The sequence below is a fragment of the Pezoporus flaviventris genome, unplaced genomic scaffold, assembly GCF_033815535.1.
Source record: "Pezoporus flaviventris isolate CSIRO_AGI_PZ_B2104156 unplaced genomic scaffold, CSIRO_AGI_Pfla_v1 ptg000063l, whole genome shotgun sequence".
Lineage (NCBI taxonomy): Eukaryota > Metazoa > Chordata > Aves > Psittaciformes > Psittacidae > Pezoporus > Pezoporus flaviventris.
In genome coordinates this window covers 3,913,401-3,936,600 of record NW_026892611.1, presented here as the reverse complement: position 1 = coordinate 3,936,600, position 23,200 = coordinate 3,913,401, and the positions used below count along the sequence as shown (strand labels likewise).

General features: G+C 55.1%; 2 protein-coding genes across 6 annotated transcripts; both read left to right on the top strand.

The window, feature by feature from the left end:
- Positions 1 to 1,172: 1,172 nt before the first annotated feature.
- On the top strand, positions 1,173 to 22,247 carry LOC133277927 (maestro heat-like repeat-containing protein family member 7). 4 transcript variants are annotated; one of them, XM_061470247.1, is made up of 5 exons: positions 1,173 to 1,711; positions 1,991 to 2,146; positions 21,153 to 21,254; positions 21,656 to 21,758; positions 22,092 to 22,247. In XM_061470247.1, the coding sequence occupies exons 1-5, from the start codon at positions 1,607 to 1,609 to the stop codon at positions 22,157 to 22,159; spliced, it is 534 nt and encodes a 177-aa protein (XP_061326231.1). In that variant the 5' UTR covers positions 1,173 to 1,606; the 3' UTR covers positions 22,160 to 22,247. The 4 variants fall into 4 exon arrangements, with proteins under 4 accessions (XP_061326231.1, XP_061326230.1, XP_061326229.1 ...); XM_061470246.1 differs by lacking the exons at positions 1,173 to 1,711; positions 1,991 to 2,146 and adding exons at positions 20,209 to 20,444; positions 20,724 to 20,879; XM_061470245.1 differs by lacking the exons at positions 1,173 to 1,711; positions 1,991 to 2,146 and adding an exon at positions 20,390 to 20,879.
- LOC133277925 (uncharacterized) lies at positions 15,887 to 18,386 on the top strand. 2 transcript variants are annotated; one of them, XM_061470243.1, is made up of 4 exons: positions 15,887 to 16,157; positions 16,905 to 17,009; positions 17,403 to 17,580; positions 17,942 to 18,386. In XM_061470243.1, exons 2-4 carry the CDS (start codon positions 16,905 to 16,907, stop codon positions 18,121 to 18,123), a joined length of 465 nt encoding a protein of 154 aa, XP_061326227.1. In that variant the 5' UTR covers positions 15,887 to 16,157; the 3' UTR covers positions 18,124 to 18,386. The 2 variants fall into 2 exon arrangements, with proteins under 2 accessions (XP_061326227.1, XP_061326225.1); XM_061470241.1 differs by having other exon boundaries at positions 16,905 to 17,580.
- Positions 22,248 to 23,200: the final 953 nt, after the last annotated feature.

Below are 23,200 nucleotides of genomic sequence, written 5' to 3'. Positions count from 1 at the left end.
CACCATCACCCGTGTGCTCTCCAGGTGCGGATCATCACGCGCTGCATCTATAACAATTTGCAGCACATCAGCGCAGCATCAGCCTGGTGCAGCCTGAAGCTGCTGTTTCTAAGCATGGCACAGCAGAACCCCAGGGAGATGATTGTGAGCCTTATAGATATCACTCCAGCATGTAACAGGTACTGACCCCCACAGCCCTCGTGGGTTTGTTCCATGTGGGGAGAGGGACGTGGAGGCACATAGAAAACTGCAGGACACCCCTGAAGAGCTGCGCCCTGTACCCCATCACTCTCTCCTGCCCTGATGGGTTGGCCAGGCCTGCAGTAGCCAAAGCTGTCCAAGCCAGACCCGAGGCCTGCCACGAGTTTCCTCCCTGCCCCACAGGGAACAGTTTCAGCCCCCTTCTGCCTGCCCCATCTGGGACCTGGGCACTCCCAGTGAGGGGTCAGGAAGGGCCAGGGCTGCAGCACAGCCTGGCTGCTGCAGGACTGGCCCAGGCACCGTGTGGTGGCCAAGGCAGCCCTGCTGACAGTGTTCTCTTTCAGCAGAGTTGCTCAGGCCATGTGGGAAGCGCTGCTGTCCCAGCCCCTCATCTTGATGAAGGTCTTGAGGGAGCTGAGCAGCAACCTCCAGCACCTGCAGTCACGTTTGAGATTCATATCCCACACGGAGGAGGCCTGCATCCAGCTCTTGGCTGTGAGTAACCAGACCAGTCCTTGCTCATACTCAGGGCTGTGCCTGCCTCTCCAGAAACACAGGCACAGCCCTCTTCCCTGCCATCTGCCCCCAAACAGTCACCTCCTCTGGGAAATAGGGATGCAGCCTGTTAGGGCCAGCCCAGCGCCAGGTTCCCCTGTGCCAGCCACACAGGGCCATGCCACGCTGCTTGGGTGCGGGTGCACAAAGTCCCTGTCAGTGCTCTGCTTACACCAGCAGAGCCGGCACAGACAAGAGTGTGGTGTGCGGCTGGTGTCCCCCAGCACGGGCTCTCTGTCCCTGGTGCCCTTGTCCTGAGCTGCCAGCGGGACCCAGGAGCTGCACAGTGCCGGGAGCCCTGCAGGCTCGGCCGGTCCCTCACTGCCATCTTTGTTTCAGCTCCTGGCCTGCAGCGATGTGACACCAGAGGAATTCGCTGGGGTGTACAACAGGGAGAAGTTCCCGTGGTGTCAAAATGTGGTGCTGTTCTCGCTGACGCTCACAGGCCTCATCACGTTGTCACAGTCACCTGACACGGTGAGCAGGGCATAGGCAAGGGAAGCCGTGTTGGCCTCCTGGGGCTGGGCAGTGGGTAACGCGGCGGCTTGACCAGGGCTGGGAATCGGGAGCTGGGGTCACGGCTCCAAATGCCCTCAAAATCCCGTCACAGGGCCCGATCCCCTCAGTGCACCATGGGGATGGCCTGCCAGGAGGCTGCTGCAGGGATTCCTGTGCCACTGCCCAGTCAGCCAGGCAGGAGTCTGGTGCTTAATGGCCACAGCATTTTGGCCTGGGTGGTCCTTCGCCACTTCACATACAAGGAATTCTGTGCTTTGTACAGGCAAAGAAAATACTGGTCCTGCTGCCAGAATTGAGGGAGGCCCTGCAGAGTGCAAATGCAGACACCAGGATGAAGGCCCTGCTCATTTTCAGAAATGTGATGGGTCATCGGAAGAAGAAGGCCAGCTCCACTGCTCTGCAGCTGGCCGAGGAGTTCATGCAACACTTTGATGATGTGAGGCTGCTATGGAAGCCTGATCCTCACTGATGGGCCCTTTGCAAGGACAAGTGCCTGTTAGCAGAGCCTGGCGGCAGCACTTGCATGGGGCTGTGCCCCTCCTCATGCCCCTGCGCTCTCACGGGGATGCCTTCTGGGCTCTGCAGCCCAGCTCAGCTTCTCCCTGACTTGCTGATGGCTCTGGGAGACCTGAAACCCCTCCCCTCAGCCACGCTGACGCCCTTGCTCAGGGAGCTGCTGCTACTGACGCCCTTCTGTCCTCCTCCTCCTCACCAGGTGTCCAGCCAGGTGCGAGAGCTCTCCATCTGCCTATTCAAAGAAGTAATACAGATGGCGGATTGGAAGCACCAGCGGCAGATGCGGAAGAAGGTGCGGCAGAGCCTGGTCCCACTCGTGTTGCACATGAGTGATGAGACTGAGAGTGTGGCCAAGGTACAGATTGCAAGCCTCAGCAGTGGTGTGGGGAAGGGCATGCTGAGCCCGCGGGGGTTGCCTGGGCAGCAGGGAGGGCAGGAGAAGGTGGCAGGGACATTTCCCACCCATGCCCTATGTGTCCAGCAGGGCTCAGCAGCAGTCCACGAATACCAGGGTCCCCAGAGGCTTCACAGCTGACCCCTGCAGGGGCCAGGGCTTTGGGCCCCAAGCCTTCTCCACAATCTCCCCAGTCCTTGTCGCTCTCTGCAGGTATCTTACGAAGTCCTCTGTGTAGCTGCGAAGGCGCTTAAATGGAAACGGCTTGGTCACCGCGTGCGGGTACTGGAGAGAGAGAGAACTGTGGAGTGCCTGGTGAGGACAAGTCCCAGGCTGGACACGGGTGCCCCTCTTGCCTCCCCACCCTCAGGACGTTGAAGAGGAGCCATCTGGCAGTGGCACAGAGGGCTCTCAGGACCTCCTGATCCCACTCTGCCTGGGAGATGCAAATGGACTGAGGAGCAAGGCAGGGGTGTGGGGTGCCAGGAGGAGGGATATGCCCGGGTGACTGGGGAGGGTCTGTATCATCCCTGCACCCCTTTTGCTCTCTCCAGCTGGAGCACGACCGGAGCAGGGCTGAAGAATATGTGCGTCAAAGCATGCCTTATCTGCAGCACGCTCAGATCACCGTGCGAATGGCAGCCGTGAGGTTCATCGGTGAGCCGCAGTCCCTGGAGTCCCCCTTATGGCAGCCTGGCCCCAGTCCCATCTGCTGCACTGGCAGCGAGGAGCAGCCCTGTGGCTGCCAGAGCCCCAGCTGCCCTGTACAGGGCCTGTGCAGCCAGGGGCTCTGTGCTTCCCCCTCCTACCCCTGCCCTGGCAGCAGGGCTCGGTGGCACCTTGCTCAGTGCCACCTCCCCTCGGGTCCTGTCTTTCCCTGGGGTCACCCTGCTGAGGGGACAAAGGGGTGCAGCCAAACTGGCAGAGCTGGGGCCATGCTGCCGGGAGCATGCTGGGCAGCAGCAGGTCTGACCGAGCTCTCTGCACAGGACTGGCCGGGAAGCACCTGGAGAACAGCAGCAAAGACACGCTGCAGGGTATTTACAGCGGTGAGTAGGGGCAGTGCCGTGTGTGATGGGGCTGGGGGCAGGGCACAGATCCTGGGCAGCGTGCTGCCATGCCCTATCCTGCTCCAGGGAACATCTTGGGGGCATGTGTTGCAATCCTGAGCAGCAGCTTCCAGGTGATCCATTTGTCCGCCTGCGCCTCCTGACCAGGGAAAGGGATGGTTGGGGCTGGCATGGGCTGGAAGGGATGCCTGAGGGTCTCTGCAGATCAGCAGGTTTCAGCTCTGCTCTCTTTCCTTCTGTTGCAGCCCTCTACAATTCAAGCAGAGTCGACGAATTCCAGGTCTCAGTCCTGGCACTGCAAACCATGGACAGCCTGAGAACTTCATGGACACAGCCAAGACTGGGATGGACCCTGTGGGCGCTGGGCTGCTGTCTCTGAAAAGCCACGCAGCAGTGAAGCCCTGCTCAAGGAAATGCATCTTTTTGATCAAAACTCCAACCACCATTCCAAGGCCATGGCGTCCTTCACACGCAGCACAGAAAGGCTGGTCAGGAGCCGCCGGGCAGTGGTTGTGCCCAAGTCCCTGGCACCTGCCCAGCCACAGTCATTGGGAGCACCGCTGCCAGCGTGCACAAAAGCCAGGGCGACGCAGCAAGGCCCACGAGTGTTGACAAGGCTTTTGCACAGGGGATTTTGCTTAAAATACATATTGCAAATAAATTTAGAAGCAGGCACAGCAAGGCTTCCATGGAAAAACAGCACCACAGCTGTGGTTTGCAGGACTGTGAGTCCTGGCAGTCTTAACTAATCTCTTAAGTGCCATCCGATTACTGCACATGTGTTTGGCACCTGCTATAGCAATAGCAAAGAATTACATGGTCAAATGGCACTCATCAGAAATTACGTGTCACAGACCACTGTAATGCATTTGAGAAAAAACATCTAAAATGGAAAACGGCATTACCTGCTGCAAGAGCAGACCCTCTTTAGTTCAAAGAAAATAGGGAAAAAGGGATGATGCAGGGGGAGGAAGGATGGGCAGCAAGACCACAACTGCTAGTACGCTGCAGACCTTCCACTGTCAGCTCTCCGCAGCACACGTCACTCAGTGCAAGACCTGTGTAGAGCAGTGGAAAAAGGAACACAACCTTTCCCTCCCACAAGAACAGCCAGCATGCCCTCACACTTACAAATAAACAAGTGAATAAAAAAGGAACCTTCAAAAAAGCATCTTCCTTATAATGCCACCACCACAGTCACTACTGCAGAGAAGCTGTCTTGCCTGAAGCTCTTCAAAGAGCTCTGAAGAGCTTCGAAGAGCCCAGCACATTCTGCTTTCTGCGTACGGAATTCCTTCCACAGAGGGACAGACAAGGAAGAATGGCTTTGTGAGAGCTCTGCCAAAGTCTGGACTGAGTGATGGAGAGCAGTGCCACGGAGTTGCTATGCTGCCTGGGAAAGTGTACAGCAAAATCCTCAAACCACCTCCAGCCAGCAAGTGCAACACTCGGTCAGGCTTCCAGTGCAAAGAATTATGTTCAAACAACATGCAGTTAAATACAGTACAAAAAAAGAGGATTTACACAAAGGGGGGAGACAGCAAAGCCACTCAGACCAGGGAACGCACATTTCTGTCCAAATAATACCGAGCTGTTATGACAAAAGACCTGACACAGGCGCTTCCCTGTTTCAGGCGATTCCCTTTCTGAGCTCTCCGAGACATTTTTCAGCCAGCAAGCCTAAATTCTCAACAGAATTCCTGAGAACCCAGCACCAGCAGCACTTTATGAAGAATTGTGCCATGAAGTGGCTATATCTTGTGAATTAAGGTGTTGTGCAGAAGCACCTCATGGGAGCCTTGCAATTATATACTCACGGACCCAAGAAGAATAGGAAAAGGACAAATCGGTAAACTAAGCGTAAAAGAGAAAAGAAACTGTTGCTGCAAGCCACTGCTGTGACTCCCCAGCAGGGACTACAGACATAAAATAAGCCCTGCCAGAACAGAAAAGCCTGCTTGCGGCACAGGTTACTAACAGGAGTAATTAAGCAGTTAAGAATTTTCAGTGTATATGCCTGGACCCAAATTCAGTCAGAGATACCTGGTTTAACACAGAAACGGACAAAATCACTTTACTCCCCGGATTACCAATGCCACAGCTCATATTGTGGAGAAGGTGAGCATCAGGCAACCTCTCCACCAGCCGCCTATCATTTACTCTCTCAAATTCTCCTCTTAAAATACAGTGGCACTCTCCTATCATGGCTTTACAAAAGGCTGAGGTACATAATACGCTTACCTTCCAGATTAGGCATGTCCTCCTCCATACAGCGGTACAGCAAAATGAATATTCTCCTCTAATTTACTCTACGGATTTTTTAACAAGCAAAACAAACCTTTGCGAGATGACTTTCAAGTTTAAGCAAAGTATTTGCAGTGCTGACCTTGTGAAGTCTGGGGGGACAGGAGTGGTGACAAATGAGGCCATAGGCTTCCGATGAACCTGCTGGAACATCATCAGGATCTCCGAACTTTTGGAGATCAACTCGCTCTTACTGCACGATCGTAACTAGGGGAAAAAACAAGAAGGAAGAACATTAGTAGAAACCATAGGTTTTGACCACTTCTGGTTTTAAAAAATAAATTGCATGTCTGTTACAGCTTCAGAAAGATTACCCACAGTGCAATGTAAAATGCAGCTTGGAACGTTCTGGGTTCTTTGGGGTTTTTCATTTGTTTGGGTTCTGGCAACTCCCAAGATGAAGAATTTGCCTACAACAGCCGATGGTCACGTGTTCTAAAATTTCTGTTAGGAAATTGAAATGGATATTCTAACTCTGGCTCACTCCTAGGGCCTATGCAACCCAGTCGGGATGTTCTGAATGTTTAAGGCTTCGAAACCCTACAGTGAAAGTTGCAGCAACTATCACGTACTTCACTTAGGTTGAACTAATTTATATAGATGTCTGATTAATACCAAGTCACATCTATTATGGTGTTTGGGCAATAAAAACCAGATTGATCTGGAAATGACACTTAATCAGACATTAGGATAATCTGCCAAATGCATCACAACACAGCAATAAAAGCGCCTGTGATATTAATACATTAAGACTAATATGTACATTTTTTAAAGTCACATTGTTGCTATGAGCTCTTCAAATAATTTTTTTTTCAGTTAGCATGCTTTTCCTCCTATTTGCAGGGAGGAGAGGTCACGTTTCACTAACACTGATTTATTAATATTTTAATGGGGCTTTATTCTGAAAAGGAGAAGCTGACCTGTAGAGCTGCATACTCACTGCTGTTCGGGATTTAAAACATCCTCATTTGGGATGCAATATATGCAACTTCACAGAGAGCTCTCAACAAACAGACAAAAAATATATATATTATGTATATAAATAAATAAATACATAAAATATCTTCTTGGAAAGACAGGTGGACAGAAATAAACAGCTAGAACCAGTTCAATTTTCCTCAAAAGCAGAGAAACAAAACACTTTTGTTTATTCTCAATTTATAGCCACCACTATTCATACGCACTTGACAGCGGCAGAACTAACAGAATCTAACAGACTAAAAGACCCACACCACCTAAATGCTTCAAGTTCAAACTACGACAGAAAGGATTTGCAATGTTACATTGACCAAACGTGCAACTGTGTAGTTTTCTAGGATACTGCTATTAATCCCTGTACTAGTTTTTCAAGCAACTTTTTAAAGAAGAAATTGCGTGACCTAAGATGACTTAAATGAAAAGATACCCTCAAAAAATATGCATCAATTGACAGTTTAAAAACAAATTAAGTAAGGAAGGCTGACTGAGGAGGGAGGGATCTGTGTAACACAATATTTCAGCTCTTTTCATAAGCACCTGATGTTCTACTTCTTGAAGCAGGGATTCCAGAAGTTCAGTTTCTTGAGTAAGTGATGTCTTTTGACCTGTTAAAAGAGAAGACAATATGTTTAAAGAAAAAAAACATAAATCACTGGATTTTAAGAAACTGAGCTTTTTCTTTTTTTCTCCTTTTTTTTTTTTTTTAACCTGGAAGCTGATCCAAAACCTACTAAGGTAAAGAATTTCTAAATAGACCAAGGTTGATTGAGAAAGCATTTTAAAAGTAAGCTTACATTTTTAATTAGAGCTGTAGTAAAGAGCTCACTTGAGGTTAAGTCAGTAAGGAATCATTCTGCGTCCCAGAAATGGGAAGTCTGTTGTTCTGGGGTGCTTTTTTGGACATAAAATAAAAAAAGACAGGTTTGACTTCACTTCCATCACACATTACACACCTGAAGAGTATGGCGGCTGTTAGAAAAAAAGTGTTACATGAACAAAATGTTAACCTGTACATACAAATAATTATTGTATTTACTACAGCTTTAAAACTGATCTTTAACCACTACACACTAACACAAACCTTGTGACCGATTACTGTATTCAACAGGGGCACAAAGTAGGTATGAATCCTGGATTTAATTTAAAGCAAATATTTTAAGGTACTGACATGTATTTGAAGACGTACTTGAAACACCGGTAGCGTCTATCTGTTATATTGTTTTAGTTTTAATAAAAATGACCTAAGAGAATAAAGACAAGCATTATCAAAGCTAAGAACATTTTCCAAGCATGAACACTGCAGGTTTTCTTTGGGTGGGTGGCAGGGAGATGGGAGGCGTGTTCGAATGTGCGTGAAGATTTTGAGCATCAGAAATACATTTTCAGCACAGGTATTTTACTGCCTTACTTTTATTTCCACGACAAGTACATAGATACAAGGTCAAGGATCTTTTCTCTGTGTACTTGAACCTACTCGTTGTGTACCTTGCAAAAGTAAGGTCATAAGTGTAACGTCTCAAGAGGGTCTAAAGAAAGATGTCACCTTTACTATGTGCTCGTGTCAATGCATTATGGAAAGGAAAGCACAGGTGGAATAACCAAGGCACAGATGCAAAATTAGCTGAGCAAAGCATGCACAGTTTTAGCCAACTGCGGAATATTCCGTCCTTCTCATTGAAAGCTGCGCTTCATTTTTCCTGCAGGCCGTCTCCAGCCTCTGAACAGCTCCCAGGGACCAGGGCTTCTTAGAGGAACTAAAGGAGTTCTGTGAGCAGTGTCAGGTAGTAGAGAACATCAAGGTGAGGGGACACATGGCTGGCCTGAGGAAGGGGGCAAGTTTCCAGGCATCGGCACACTGTGGGGACGCACAGGGCCCGTGCAGGGGGAGGGCAGGGACCAGCGTGCGCAGGCAGACACTGAGCTGCAGGGCTGAGCAGCCCTGGCAGTGGGGCAACGCTGGGGGCCAGAGCTGGGCTTGGGGACAGAGGGTGTCTACCAGCCCTGCTGCCTGGGGCTGGGTCTGCTGGCACTGGGTGCTGGCAGCCGCCAGGTCCCATCCTGCTTGTGTTCTGCAGGCGCTGACTCCTCTCCTCAGGCACCGCAGGAGTGGCAGCGGGTGCTGCCCTTCGTCCCATGCCTTGCAGTCCCTCCTGCTTTTCTGCCCAGGTCTGACTGGGGCAGAGACCCACTGGGACCTGCCTGTCCTGCACAGGGAGCCCAGCTCTGAAGTTCGGCACTCCTGACTTCTCAGGGAGCCATACGCCCATTCCCCCATTGCAGGATCACTGCCCCTCGGGAGGGTGCTGCAAAGGGATCCAAAACCACTGGGCTTGGCATGACCTCACTGTCCCTGGTCAGAGGGTTGCTGCTGTTCTGGAGCAGGGACTTCAGAGGGCTGCACTCCAGGGTCCCTCCTCTCTCACCTAGGGACCTCTCTTCTTATCCTCTACTCCGCAACGACTGCAAGCCCCTGCTGCCAGCTTTCCCGTGGGTCCTCTCGCCAGAGCTGCTCTCACTGCCCAGCTGAGCAGCACTATCAGGGCACTCAGTGTAACACGTCTTCCCCGCCTTCCTCCTTCCTGCAGGCATTTGGGGAATACCTCCACCCTGCTGATAATCCAGTCATCGTCCTCAGGGCCATAAAGGCCATGAGAGACTCATGCGTATGTGACAAGGAAGAGTTGATCAGCGTTGTGAACATGGCCATGACAGAACCTGCCTCCTGGCTGACAGAGGTAAGCAGCCTGTGGCTGCCCTGTCCTCCAGTCCTTCCAGGCACTGTTCCTCCCTACATCCCATCTCCCCTCACCCAGGTGCTTCAGGCACCTTGAAGCCATTTCATGCCAGTAGAGTAGGATGGGAAGGGCAGCTGTTTCAGCAGCAGCTGAGGAAATGGCTGCAGTCTGGTGGCAGCACCACCCTCACCCGTGTGCTCTCCAGGTGTGGATCATCACGCGCTGCATCTATAACAACTTGCAGCACATCAGTGCAGCATCAGCCCGGTGCAGCCTGAAGTCGCTGTTTCTAAGCATGGCACAGCAGAAGCCCAGGGAGATGATCTTGAGCCTTATAGATATCTCTCCAGCATGTAACAGGTACTGACCCCCACAGCCCTCGTGGGTTTGTTCCATGTGGGGAGAGGGACGTGGAGGCCCACAGAAAACTGCAGGACACCCCTGAGGAGCTGGGCCCTGTACCCCATCACTCTCTCCTGCCCTGATGGGTTGGCCAGGCCTGCAGTAGCCAAAGCTGTCCAAGCCAGACCCGAGGCCTGCCACGAGTTTCCTCCCTGCCCCACAGGGAACAGTTTCAGCCCCCTTCTGCCTGCCCCATCTGGGACCTGGGCACTCTCAGTGAGGGGTCAGGAAGGGCCAGGGCTGCAGCATAGCCTGGCTGCTGCAGGACTGGCCCAGGCACCGTGTGGTGGCCAAGGCAGCCCTGCTGACAGTGTTCTCTTTCAGCAAAGTTGCTCAGGCCATGTGGGAAGCGCTGCTGTCCCAGCCCCTCATCTTGGTGAAGGTCTTGAGGGAGCTGAGAAGCACCCTGCCATCTGCCCCCAAACAGTCACCTCCTCTGGGAAACAGGGATGCAGCCCGTTAGGGCCAGCCCAGCGCCAGGTTCCCCTGTGCCAGCCACACAGGGCCATGCCACGCGGCTTGGGTGCGGGTGCACAAAGTCCCTGTCAGTGCTCTGCTTACACCAGCAGAGCCGGCACAGACAAGAAATGGTTCTTGAATGCTGACCATCTTGAGCCCCTTTACCACCTAGTACCCTTTGCCATCATACTTCCCTTAGCAATTGATTGAAGAGGCCAAAGTTTGCCCTTTGGAAATCCAGAAATGTGGCCTTGCTAGGTATTCTATTCCTCCCACACAAAATCCTAAACTCCACCATCTCATGGTCACTGCAGCCCAGGCTGCCATTGACCGTCACTACTTCAACCAGACCCTCCTTGCTGGTGAGTACCAGATCCAGCAGCGCTCCTCTCCTAGTTGGTTCGTCCACCATTTGCATTAAGAAGTTATCATCAATGCACTGGAGGAACCTCCTAGACTGTGAACGACTGGCTGCGTAAGTCTTCCAGCAAATATCGGGGCAGTTAAAATCCCCCATAAGGACCAAGGCATGTAGTCGTGAGGCTGCTTTCAATTGCCTGTAGAAAGCCTCGTCAACTCCTTCGTCCTGATCAGGAGGTCTGTAATAGACCCCCACAACTGTGGCCCCCGTACCAGCCTGTCCCTTAATTCGCACCCACAGACTTTCCACCTGGTCCTCATCTGCCCCTGGACAGAACTCAATACATTCTAGTTGCTCTTTCACATAAAGAGCAACTCCACCATCTCGCTTTGCTGATCTATCTTTCCTAAAAAGGACATAGCCATCCATAACCACATTCCAGTCATGCGAGCTGCCCCACCATGTCTCAGTAATTGCCACCAGGTCATAACCTTTAGACCGCACACAGACTTCTAACTCCTCCTGTTTATTCCCCATGCTGCGCGCATTGGCGTACAGGCATTTCAGGGAGCGAGCTGAGCACGCTAGTGGCACATTTGGAAGGCGGGATGCCTTCTGGTCTTCATTCATACTAGAATATTGCCCCGCTAGTTCAAACCCAGCTACAACCCCATCGCACTTCGAATCTAACTTAGAGCTCTGTGAGTGAGCTCTACTAACTCTTGCCCAGGTACTCTTTTTCCCTGCAGGACAGGGTTTAAACAACTACCCTTTCCCGCAAATGAAACAATAGATTGAGAGTTCTCCCTAGTCTGCCATTCTTCAAGCCCTAGCATGTTTCTCTTGGGCCTGTCCCCAACAGGCCCAGTTATCATCTCCCCTTCCCCCTTCCTACCTAGTTTAAAGCCCTGTCAATGAGCCCTGCTAACTCCTGCCCCGGAAACCTTCTCCCCCTCTGGGACTGATGTATCCCACCTGCCACCAGCAAACCAGGTGTCTCATATAGCAGCCTATGATTGAAAAACCCAAACCCCTGCCTTTGGCACCAGTCCCATAGCCATATATTGATCTGCAGTCTCTTCCTATTTATCTCTTCACCTTTGCTAGTAACAGGTATGGAGGCAAACACCACTCGTGCTCCACACCCTCTAACCAGCCGTCGCAGGGCCCTGAAGTCTCTCTTCGTTGCCCTTGCCTTGCTTGTAATAATTTCATCGCTGCCAACCTGAAAAACCAGCAGCGGATAGTAGTCAGAGGGCTGCACCAGATCAGAGAGTTTCCTTTTAACATCTCCAATCTGAGCCCCAGGTAGGCAGCAGACTTCCCTGTGGGATGGATCAGGTCGACAAATGGGCCCTTCTGTTCCCCTCAGAAGGGAGTCACCCACCACAATTACTCTTCTTCTTTGTTGAGGAAGTTCTAAGGCATGGGGGTGAGCGACAAGCCCTAGGTGACTTACTGGATGGATCTACCCCTCCATCACCATTTACCTGGCCCTGTAGTTCCAAGACCTCATACCTGTTGCTCAAGGGCAACTGGGAGGAAGGAAGGGATTGCGAGGGTTTTCGCATACCTCTCCGAGGAGGGACCTCCCTCCATACTTCCTTGTTCCTTAAGTTTACTCCTTCTGTCTGATGGTAGGAGGGAAGGGGATCTATCACTTGTTCAACCACTTCCCTCTGCCCTTGCCTTAGGGTGTGGCTCCACCAATCAATTTCACTTTCACACTCTCTGATAGCTCTCAACCTTTCAACGTCCTCCCTCAGTTCAACCACCTGCTCTAGCAGGTCATCTATTTGCTGACACTGCACACAAGCGGTGTCCCTGGCTCTCTCCGATACAAGTGCCAGGCTCAGGCATTCACTGCAGCCAGGGACCTGCACGGCCGCATGTCTGCAGGAAGGCTCAGTCTGGGTACCCACGTTATTCCTCACTACAGGTTTTGATCGAGTGGTGACCATGATCTATCTGGTTGATCGGTCCGTCTACGTCTCTTTGCACAAGCAAGCAGTCCTTCCTCCTCCTGCGCTCCAGCCGAGTCCTCTTGATCAGGCGCTCGCCCCACTCGCCTGCCCGCGCAAACTGCCTCGCCGCGCTCCCTCTGCAGGGTTTTAAGCGCTCACAGCTGCCGCCGAGCCTGCTGGCTCCGCCCCCGGTCAGTCAGCTACTCGCGAGAGCTGAGCTGCCGTCTCCTGGGCAAGGCCTGTTGAGGAGTTGAGGCTCCCTCCTCAATGGCTTTTGTCGCTCTGAGTTGAGGCTCTTGGATGCTGATCTCTCCCCGCTCCACTCCGGTGTTGCAGGCGTCCTCTCTCACTCTACTCACCTCAGCAAGGGGTACTTGGAGTCATTGAAGGGTTTAGGCTTCCAGATGATCAGAGTGACTACTCCCCAAGCCTCTCCTGGAGCCCACTTTCTCATTCAGTCATCTGTTACAGTCTCCCTCTTCCTCAAATAGTGTCTGGCCACTGTACCCACTCTTCCTTACCAGATGCCTTACAGACCAGACTCTCACTACTGCCAGTCTTAAAGATCCTCTGCATGAAAGCTGGAAGCAGAAATAAAAAGAAAGTCTTAAAACATCTAATAACCTAAAGAGACAAACCCTCCAATAAAACCCTCCCCACTCCAGGGAGGAAGGAGACCACGGTGATTCATGAGGCCAGAAACAAGGAAGAAAGGTAGGCTTAGCCTATCTTCCCTCACCATTGCCTGGACCCCGAGAGCCAAGAGGTTAGCACTGAGGACTGGGCACAGAGGGACTGAGCCAGCTCCAGGAACCAGAGCTGGATGGAGACAGGGGCATCCTAAAGGAGCCACCACCTGATCATCTGTCCAAGCTGCTCCTAGATGAGAAACTTTGCAAGCACATGCCGCTGGGTGACAGCCAAGCATCATTTCTGAATATAGGTCTGGTCCCACAAGAACACCATCTCCTTGCCCTGCCCGTGCTGGAACTGCTCCAGGGACAGGACTGAGCAGTGAATACATCCCACATCCCAGGAGTGCCTCCACCATTGCTCCTGCTACACTAAGGATGCCCAAGTTCATGGACAAATGAAGTATCAGTGGCGACAAGTCAGCCCTGGGTGATGCCCAGAGACACTCCCCAGCTCTGTCCCCATGTTCCTCATCTGTCTGGGTGACTCCCCAGGCTAAAATCAGACCAAGGAACTTGCTATCGGTTAAACAGTGTGTTACCTCCTGGCCTGGTTTCGCTTAGTGGTGCAGACACAGGTCTGCTATGAGTTTTTGCCATTATTTTCCAGGTCAATTAATGTGAGAAACAATTTACGAAGGATTTATACAGGTTACAAAACATGTTTCTTAGAGCGAGAAGTGTTGCTGCTACAGGTGTGACGTGAAGACGACAACCAGGTTTGGTCACTTACAGAATAAAGGGTGTAAAGCTCATACTTCCCTTGGGTTTTTTAGAGCCATCTAAAAAGCAGTTTTAGAAGTGCAGTTGCAAGAGCTGTTTTTGAATTAAAAGCTTCAATTTGTATCAAGAGTATCTCAGAATATTCTGAATGCAGCTCAGCACGGGCTAGATTTGTGCTGACAACACAATTGCTGACATGCTCTTACAAATATTGTTCTTCTCACCTTCTAGTTTCACAACCTTTTCTTTTTTTTCTTGCCTGGAAGTCAAGGTTACAGTCACCACGTGCAGGCACTGGAGAGATGGAGAACTGTGGAGTGCTTGGTGAGGAAGGCCCCAGGCTGGAGATGGGGTGGCTCCTATGCCCTGGACCTCACCTTCCCCGCTGGAGCCCAGAGCACTGTGCACCTGTGAAGCAGCCAGGCCCGGCCCGGCCCTTGCTTGTGGCGGGATTCCCACAGCGTGGCACAGTCCAGTTTGGAAGTGCCCGTGGGCTGCCCGCTGCGGGAGCTGTGTGCCACGAGGCTCCACAATGGGCAGGGCCCTATGGACCCGCAGCTCAGGAGGGGCTGCAGATGGTGCCAGGCCCTGGCCTTGGCCTCGCCGCAGCCATCTGGCTGCTCGCCTTCGAACGGCTCCGAGTTGGACGTTAGGAAGAAGCTCCTCTGCAGCAGCAGCAGCAGCTCGTTGGGAGTGGTGGCTGTGGGCGGCTGCTCCTTCCTGTTCTCCCAGCGCAGCTTGCTGAGTTCGTTCCGGAGCTCACCGCGGGCCTCGCTGCTGCTCCAGGCTCCTCTGGCCAGCTCCTTCGCCAGCTGATGCTGCAGGCTCTGTGCCTGACGGGCGGCGGCGTGCTGGTGCTGCATTTCCCCTGCAGCTTGCACCGCGCTGCCTCCTTGGAGCGCAGCAGCTGGCAGATCTGCTCCTGCCGCTGGGTGAGCTCCCGCAGCCGCTGGAACTCCCATGCGTGCCTCTGCTCCCAGTTGGAGCGCAGCCGTTTGGCCAGGAGCCGCCGGTCCCTCTCTGCCACGTCCTGCCGGTCCCCCTCTGCCACAGCGGCCTGTGGCTGCCCTGCCCTTGAGCCTGCCCAGGTGCTGTTCCTCTCTGCGTCCCGCCATCCCTGACCCCCTAAACGCAGGACTTGGACAAGAAAACATCGGTCATCTAATGCCGTCTGAGCAGTCTCCAGTGCGCGTCTCCAGTGCGCGTACGGTTCTACTCATGGGTTTTTGAGTCCTCTTGACTAGTCTGTCTCTGAACATTAGGACACGTGCTGGGTATCTTGCCATAAGAAGACTCCATCTAACATGAGCAAAACGTGGAGCTCAGGGCACCCCAAGGGGACGCAATTGACTGGGGGAAACAGGCCTCTTTCCCCTCCCAGCATCGCCCTGCCTCTCATGTTCTGAATTGCAGGTTGCCGTGGTGCCCTTTGTGACAGGCCCTTAGTGATGCGCCCTCCGTTACCCACTGTAGTGCCCTTAGTGATGTGCCCTCCGTGACCCACCACGGTGCCCTTTGTGACGTGCCTTTGTGATGTGCCCTTGGTCACACCCCAGGGCACTGTATAAAAGTCAGCAGGCCACATCCTTCGTGCCAGTGTCCGGCAGGACGGTGACGGGACAGAGCGGGAGCGAGAGACTGACGCAGACCCCTGAGCGCAGCCCACGTTGTTCCCCACTGCCCCAGCAGCCCCGCAGTGCCGAGACACTTCTTTCAACCCTACTCGTTCCTCACCCCTACCCTTTTGTCCGGCAAGGATGGAAGAGGAACGCGCTGCACACATGCGGTTTATCCAGACTTCCCTGCAGAGCTCAGAGAAGGTAACCGCAGCCGTTTCCAGGCTAGCAGTGCCCGTGTCTCCTGATGGGGCCACTGGCTCTGCTGCCAGGCTGCTGGGGGCTGCTGGCTGGGCAGAGCTGCTCCCCCGGGTCTCCTGCACAGCACTGCAGCCCCACTGCTCCAGTCCCGCTGGCCACGTGCCCCCCCTTCTCATGCTGCCTGTTTGTGTCTCCTTCTTGTGGGCCTTGCCATGTCCAGTGCCTCTGGACTGGCTCCTCTGCCCACTGCAACTTGTCTGCTTCAAGGTGTCCCTTGGCCACCTAGAGGTGGCAGGGGTGCCTTCCCCATGGCGTGGGGGGTTAGATCCATCCCCGGGGAGAGAGGGACTGCAGAAAGACTGACGTGACCGTTTTCCTCCTTGCAGACCCTGGATGCCGTGGACGTCCTGCTGGAGAGCTTGGTGCTCAGCTCCCCGGGCTCCAGGGACCTGTGGAGAATCTTGCAGGTGTGGCATTTGCAGAGAGCAGGGCTGGGAGGTGCTGTTCCTCTCCCTGGAGGGAAGGGAGCATCCGCTCTGAGCACACTGTGTCCTCGCAGCGCCATGCCCACAGCACGCTGCAGGGAGGGTGCTCAGCTCTCAGGGAACCCAGACGTGGCCCACCGTGCTCTTCCAGGAGCCTGTGTCCCCTGGCTGCAGTCAACCCCACTTCCCATCTGCAGCCTCCTCCCGTGCCATGGCAAAGCCTGGCCCGTGGCACTTGTGGGCCAGCTCCATCCCCAGAACTTTCCTCGCACCAAAGCAGCGGGAGGCACTGACCCCTCTCCTCAGGCACCGCAGCAGTGGCAGCGGGTGCTGCCCTTCTTCCCATGCCTCGCAGTCCCTCCTGCTTTTCCGCCCAGGTCTGACCGGGGCAGAGACCCACTGGGACCTGCCTGTCCTGCACAGGGAGCCCAGCTCTGAAGTTCGGCACTCCTGACTTCTCAGGGAGCCGTACGCCCATTCCCCCATTGCAGGATCACCGCCCCCCGGGAGGGTGCTGCCCAAAAGCCCAGCCTTCACGGAGAGGGAACACAGGCCTGTGCTCACGGGGAGGGCACAGAAAGAAGCAGACTCTACCCTGGGGTGGCATCTGCCTCCCTTCAGGGCCACAAGGACTGCATGAGTCCAGCCAGGACTTGAGCAGTGCTGCTGCTGCTGCTGCTGGCACGGGCACCAGCTCCCAGGGCACAGCAGCACTTTCTCTCCTTCCAGATGCTGCTGCCCTTCATCAACATCAAGCACCCAGCTGTATGTGAACGGGCCGTGGCAAGGATCGCAAAGCTGGCCGATTTGATGGCCAGCTCTTCCTCAGTGCAGGTAGGGAGGCAGGCACCCTCCAGCCAGGCTGTCTCCCACTCCCTGCCCACCGTGGGCAGCAGCCTGCGGCTCAAGATGCCTGAGGCATTCAGCACGGCTCTGCCCTGGGCAAGGGTCTCGGCTTCTCTTTTTCCCATGTTTTTTCCTCCCCAGTGCCCTTTCTGCCAGCAGCCATCTTGGCCCCCAGTCCTGTGCAGGTCAGCACTGCCCAAGGAGCATGGCGGGAGGCCAGGCCTGGCAGCTCTCCCTGCCCGGCTGCCCAGCTCGCTGCTCTGGGAGGGCCCTGCACAACTCCGACCCTCCAGGATCCTTCCCTGGGGCAGTCTCAGGTTCGGAGCTTTTGTTGCGCTGCTGCCCCTCAGCCCTTCTACCTGTCCTGCCTCCCTTGCCCAGGTCTGGAGCTTGCTTGGACACGACCACAGCTCTTCCCACTATGACATCAGCAAGGACCGCTTGCTGGGACAGCTGCTGGGACGTCTCATTGTTTGCTGGACTAGCAAGATCTGGGCGATCCAGCAGGAGGCTTTGGTTGCTCTTCATCACCTCTCCATATTCATCCAGCACCAAAAATGTAAGAGAAGCTCTGTGGGCTTCATCCCTCCACACACAGACGTCTCCTCATAGTCCTGCTTGTTTCCCCAAGTATTGTAGTGGATTCTTTTTGTGCTTGCTGGAGGCTGTCCAGGGCAGCCTGCCCTCTTCCCTCACCTCCTTTGCCCGTCACAGCTGCTTCCCGCAGCATCCCAGCTATTGTTTTGCTGCAGAAGCCGAGTGCTCACCACAAGTCCGGCACTGCTCTTTGCTGCTCTCCTTCCCACTCTTCTCAGGGCCTCTCAGAACCCAGCAGTTCCATGGTCCCCATAGCCAAAGCTGTCACTGATGGTAATCAGTGCTGTGTCCTAATGACTTTTCCGTGATCCCCTCATGTTTAGGCATGACGTCACCTCAACCAGACAATTGTCATGATCATCCAGAGCATCCCCAGGATGGAGGGAAGAGGGAAGCAGGGAAACCCTCCTGTCTTTCTCTGTGCAGCACGATTAGCATGGCAAAGGTAATGAGCTTCTTCCTTGCTGGGCCTCTTGTCTGGGGCATCAGAACGAGACTGGTGTAAGCAAAGGGATCCAGAACCAGCGGGCTTGGCATGACCTCACTGTCCCTGGTCAGAGGGTTGCTGCTGTTCTGGAGCAGGGACTTCAGAGGGCTGCACTCCAGGGTCCCTCCTCTCTCACCTAGGGACCTCTCTTCTTATCCTCTACTCCGCAACGACTCCAGCCCCTGCTGCCAGCTTTCCCGTGGGTCCTCTCGCCAGAGCTGCTCTCACTGCCCAGCTGAGCAGCACTATCAGGGCACTCAGTGTAACACGTCTTCCCCGCCTTCCTCCTTCCTGCAGGCATTTGGGGAATACCTCCACCCTCCTGATAAGGCAGTCATCGTCCTCAGGGCCATAGAGGCCATGAGAGACTCATGCGTATGTGACAAGGAAGAGTTGATCAGCGTTGTGAACATGGCCGTGGCAGAACCTGCCTCCTGGCTGACAGAGGTAAGCAGCCTGTGGCTGCCCTGTCCTCCAGTCCTTCCAGGCACTGTTCCTCCCTACATCCCATCTCCCCTCACCCAGGTGCTTCAGGCACCTTGAAGCCATTTCATGCCAGTAGAGTAGGATGGGAAGGGCAGCTGTTTCAGCAGCAGCTGAGGAAATGGCTGCAGTCTGGTGGCAGCACCACCCTCACCCGTGTGCTCTCCAGGTGCGGATCATCACGCGCTGCATCTATAACAACTTGCAGCACATCAGCGCAGCATCAGCCCGGTGCAGCCTGAAGTCGCTGTTTCTAAGCATGGCAGAGCAGAACCCCAGGGAGATGATCTTGAGCCTTATAGATATCTCTCCAGCATGTAACAGGTACTGACCCCCACAGCCCTCGTGGGTTTGTTCCATGTGGGGAGAGGGACGTGGAGGCCCACAGAAAACTGCAGGACACCCCTGAGGAGCTGGGCCCTGTACCCCATCACTCTCTCCTGCCCTGCTGGGTTGGCCAGGCCTGCAGTAGCCAAAGCTGTCCAAGCCAGACCCGAGGCCTGCCACGAGTTTCCTCCCTGCCCCACAGGGAACAGTTTCAGCCCCCTCCTGCCTGCCCCATCTGGGACCTGGGCACTCCCAGTGAGGGGTCAGGAAGGGCCAGGGCTGCAGCACAGCCTGGCTGCTGCAGGGCTGGCCCAGGCACCGTGTGGTGGCCAAGGCAGCCCTGCTGACAGTGTTCTCTTTCAGCAAAGTTGCTCAGGCCATGTGGGAAGCGCTGCTGTCCCAGCCCCTCATCTTGGTGAAGGTCTTGAGGGAGCTGAGAAGGAACCTCCAGCACCTGCAGTTACGTATCGGAAGCAGATTCTGCAGAGTGAAGTTCTGTATCCAGCTCTTGGCTGTGAGTAACCAGACCAGTCCTTGCTCATACTCAGGGCTGTGCCTGCCTCTCCAGAAACACAGGCACAGCCCTCTTCCCTGCCATCTGCCCCCAAACAGTCACCTCCTCTGGGAAACAGGGATGCAGCCCGTTAGGGCCAGCCCAGCGCCAGGTTCCCCTGTGCCAGCCACACAGGGCCATGCCACGCTGCTTGGGTGCGGGTGCACAAAGTCCCTGTCAGTGCTCTGCTTACACCAGCAGAGCCGGCACAGACAAGCGTGTGGTGTGCGGCTGGTGTCCCCCAGCACGGGCTCTCTGTCCCCGGTGCCCTTGTCCTGAGCTGCCAGCGGGACCCAGGAGCTGCACAGTGCCGGGAGCCCTGCAGGCTCGGCCGGTCCCTCACTGCCATCTTTGTTTCAGCTCCTGGCCTGCAGCGATGTGACACCAGAGGAATTCGCTGGGGTGTACAACAGGGAGAAGTTCCCGTGGTGTCAAAATGTGGTGCTGTTCTCGCTGACGCTCACAGGCCTCATCACGTTGTCACAGTCACCTGACACGGTGAGCAGGGCATAGGCAAGGGAAGCCGTGTTGGCCTCCTGGGGCTGGGCAGTGGGTAACGCGGCGGCTTGACCAGGGCTGGGAATCGGGAGCTGGGGTCACGGCACCAAATGCCCTCAACGTCCAGTCACAGGCCCCGATCCCCTCAGTGCACCATGGGGATGGCCTGCCAGGAGGCTGCTGCAGGGATTCCTGTGCCACTGCCCAGTCAGCCAGGCAGGAGTCTGGTGCTTAAGGGCCAGAGCATTTTGGCCTGGGTGGTCCTTCGCCACTTCACATACAAGGAATTCTGTGCTTTGTACAGGCAAAGAAAATACTGGTCCTGCTGCCAGATTTGATATACATGCTGCAGACAGCCCACAGTAAGAACAGAAAGAAGATGCTGCTCATTTTCAGAAATGTGATGGGTCATTTGAAGAAGAAGGACATCTCCACTGCTCTGCAGCTGGCCGAGAATCTCCCGCAACTGTTTGATGATGTAAGGCTGCTATGGAAGCCTGATCCTCACTGATGGGCCCTTTGCAAGGACAAGTGCCTGTTAGCAGAGCCTGGCGGCAGCACTTGCATGGGGCTGTGCCCCTCCTCATGCCCCTGCGCTCTCACGGGGATGCCTTCTGGGCTCTGCAGCCCAGCTCAGCTTCTCCCTGACTTGCTGATGGCTCTGGGAGACCTGAAACCCCTCCCCTCAGCCACGCTGACGCCCTTGCTCAGGGAGCTGCTGCTACTGACGCCCTTCTGTCCTCCTCCTCCTCACCAGGTGTCCAGCCAGGTGCGAGAGCTCTCCATCTGCCTATTCAAAGAAGTAATACAGATGGCGGATTGGAAGCACCAGCGGCAGATGCGGAAGAACGTGCAGGGGAGCCTGGTCCCACTCGTGTTGCACATGAGTGATGAGACTGAGAGTGTGGCCAAGGTACAGATTGCAAACCTGAGCAGTGGTGTGGGGAAGGGCATGCTGAGCCCGCGGGGGTGGCCTGGGCAGCAGGGAGGGCAGGAGAAGCTGGCAGGGACATTTGCCACGCCTGCCCTATGTGGTCCAGCAGGGCTCAGCAGCAGCCCATGGCCACCAAGGCCTGAAGAGCAGAGTCCCCAGGGACTACCCAGCTGTCCCTGCAGGTGCTGGGGGCCAGGGCTTTGGGCCGCAAGCCCTGTCCACAATCTCCCCAATCCTTGTCCTCCTCTGCAGGCCTCTCACGAAGCCTTCTGTGTAGCTGCAAAGGTGCTCAAATGGAAATGGCTCAGTCACCACGTGCAGGCACTGGAGAGATGGAGAACTGTGGAGCGCTTGGTGAGGATAAGTCCCAGGCTGTACATGGGGTGCCCCTGTGCAGTGGTGCCTCGCCTGCAGTGCTTCAGCCCAGAGCCTGTAGCCTGGTGCTGCATCCTCCTTCCCTGCCCTCAGGCAGAGCTCCCAAGGGCTCAGGCAGAGCTCCCAAGGGCTCACCTCTCCACCCTCAGGATGTTGCAGGAGACCCATCTGGGCCCTTGCAGCGGCACAAAGGGCTCTCGGGACCTCCAGACCCTGCTTTGCATGTAGCTGTCTCTTGAACCTCAGCCCCACAGGGCTCCTGGCTGGGAGATGCAAATGTCCTGAGGATGAAGGGGGGTGTGTGGGGTGCTGGGAAGGGGGACTGTCCCAGGTAACTGGGGAGGGTGTGTATCATCCCTGCGCCCTTTTGCTCTCTCCAGCTGGAGCACGACCGGAGCAGGGCTGAAGAATATGTGCGTCAAAGCATGCCTTATCTGCAGCACGCTCAGGTCACCGTGCGAATGGCAGCCGTGAGGTTCATCGGTGAGCCGCAGTCCCTGGAGTCCCCCTTATGGCAGCCTGGCCCCAGTCCCATCTGCTGCACTGGCAGCGAGGAGCAGCCCTGTGGCTGCCAGAGCCCCAGCTGCCCTGTACAGGGCCTGTGCAGCCAGGGGCTCTGTGCTTCCCCCTCCTACCCCTGGCCTGGCAGCAGGGCTCAGTGGCACCTTGCTCAGTGGCACCTCCCCTCGGGTCCTGTCCTTCCCTGGGGTCACCCCACTGAGGGGAGGGAAGGGGTTCAGCCCAACCGTCAGAGCCGGGGCCACGATACCAGGAGTGTGCTGGCCGGCAGCAGGTCTGACCGAGCTCTCTGCACAGGACTGGCTGCGCGGTACCTGAATGACAGCAGCAAGGACACGCTGCAGGAGATCTTCAAGGGTGAGTAGGGGCAGTGCTGTGTGTGATGGGGCTGGCGGGGACAGGGGACAGAGCCTGGGCAGCGTGCTGTCCTGCTGTCCTGCTCCAGGGAACATCTTGGGGGCATTTGCTGTAATCCTGAGCAGCAGCTTCCAGGTGATCCATTTGTCTGCCTGCGCCTCCTGACCAGGGAAAGGGATGGTTGGGGCTGGCATGGTCTGGAAGAGATGCCTGTGGGTCTCTGCAGATCAGTGGGTTTCAGCTCTGCTCTTTTTCCGTCTGTTGCAGCACTCCATCCTTTGACAGGAGAAGAGGAATGTCAGGTCTCATCCCTGGTACAACAGACAATATACATCCTGACCTATATATGGATGCAGAAAAGACGGAGGCGGACCCTGTAGGCGTTGTGCTCCTGACTCTGAAAAGCCAGGCAGCAGTTAAGCCCTGCTTAAGAAAATGTGACTTTTTGATTAAAGCTCCAACCACAATTCCAAGGCCATGGTGTCCTTCGCAAGCAGCATGGAAGGCCACGCAGCAGCCGCTGGGCAGCGGTTGCGTCCTGGCTCCACGTACCCACCTGGCCATGGTTGCAAACTGGGGAGTGTTTGGTGAGGAGAATCCCGAGGCTGGACACGGGGTGCCCCCTGTGCAGCGGTGCTTTGGCTGCCCTGCTCCAGCCAAGAGCATTGCTCACATACGAGGCAGCCCGTCCCGTCCCTCCTTCAGCTCTTACAGCTGCTTCCCACAGCATCCCAGGCACTGTTTTGCTGCAGAAGCTGGATGCTCACCACAAGTCCGGCACTATTCTTTGCTACCTCCTTCCCTCTCCTCTCAGGACCTCTCAGAACCCAGTTGTTCTGAGGTCCCCACAGCCAAAGCAAACTCTTCCCTCCTTATACAACCTGGAGGAAACCTTTCCCCTGAGCCGACTGGGCAAGGCAGAGTGGGAAGGGGAGAATAGGTTCCTGTTTTGCTGCAGAGCGGGTCTGGGTGGCGGGCCCGTGGCAAGCCCCTGGGCACCTGATAGTACCGGCAGGAAAATCATCCCAGGGCACCGGTCCAGTGGCAGC

Coding starts and splice junctions, on each gene's coding strand:
- LOC133277925 (XM_061470241.1), top strand. CDS start 16,905: ATGCTGCTGCCCTTCATCAACATCAAGCACCCAGCTGTATGTGAACGG. Junction 17,581..17,941: donor ATTCATCCAGCACCAAAAAT/GTAAGAGAAGCT, acceptor CCTCATGTTTAG/GCATGACGTCACCTCAACCA.
- LOC133277927 (XM_061470245.1), top strand. CDS start 20,532: ATGGGGCTGTGCCCCTCCTCATGCCCCTGCGCTCTCACGGGGATGCCT. Junction 20,880..21,152: donor AGACTGAGAGTGTGGCCAAG/GTACAGATTGCA, acceptor CCTCCTCTGCAG/GCCTCTCACGAAGCCTTCTG. Junction 21,255..21,655: donor GGAGAACTGTGGAGCGCTTG/GTGAGGATAAGT, acceptor TGCTCTCTCCAG/CTGGAGCACGACCGGAGCAG.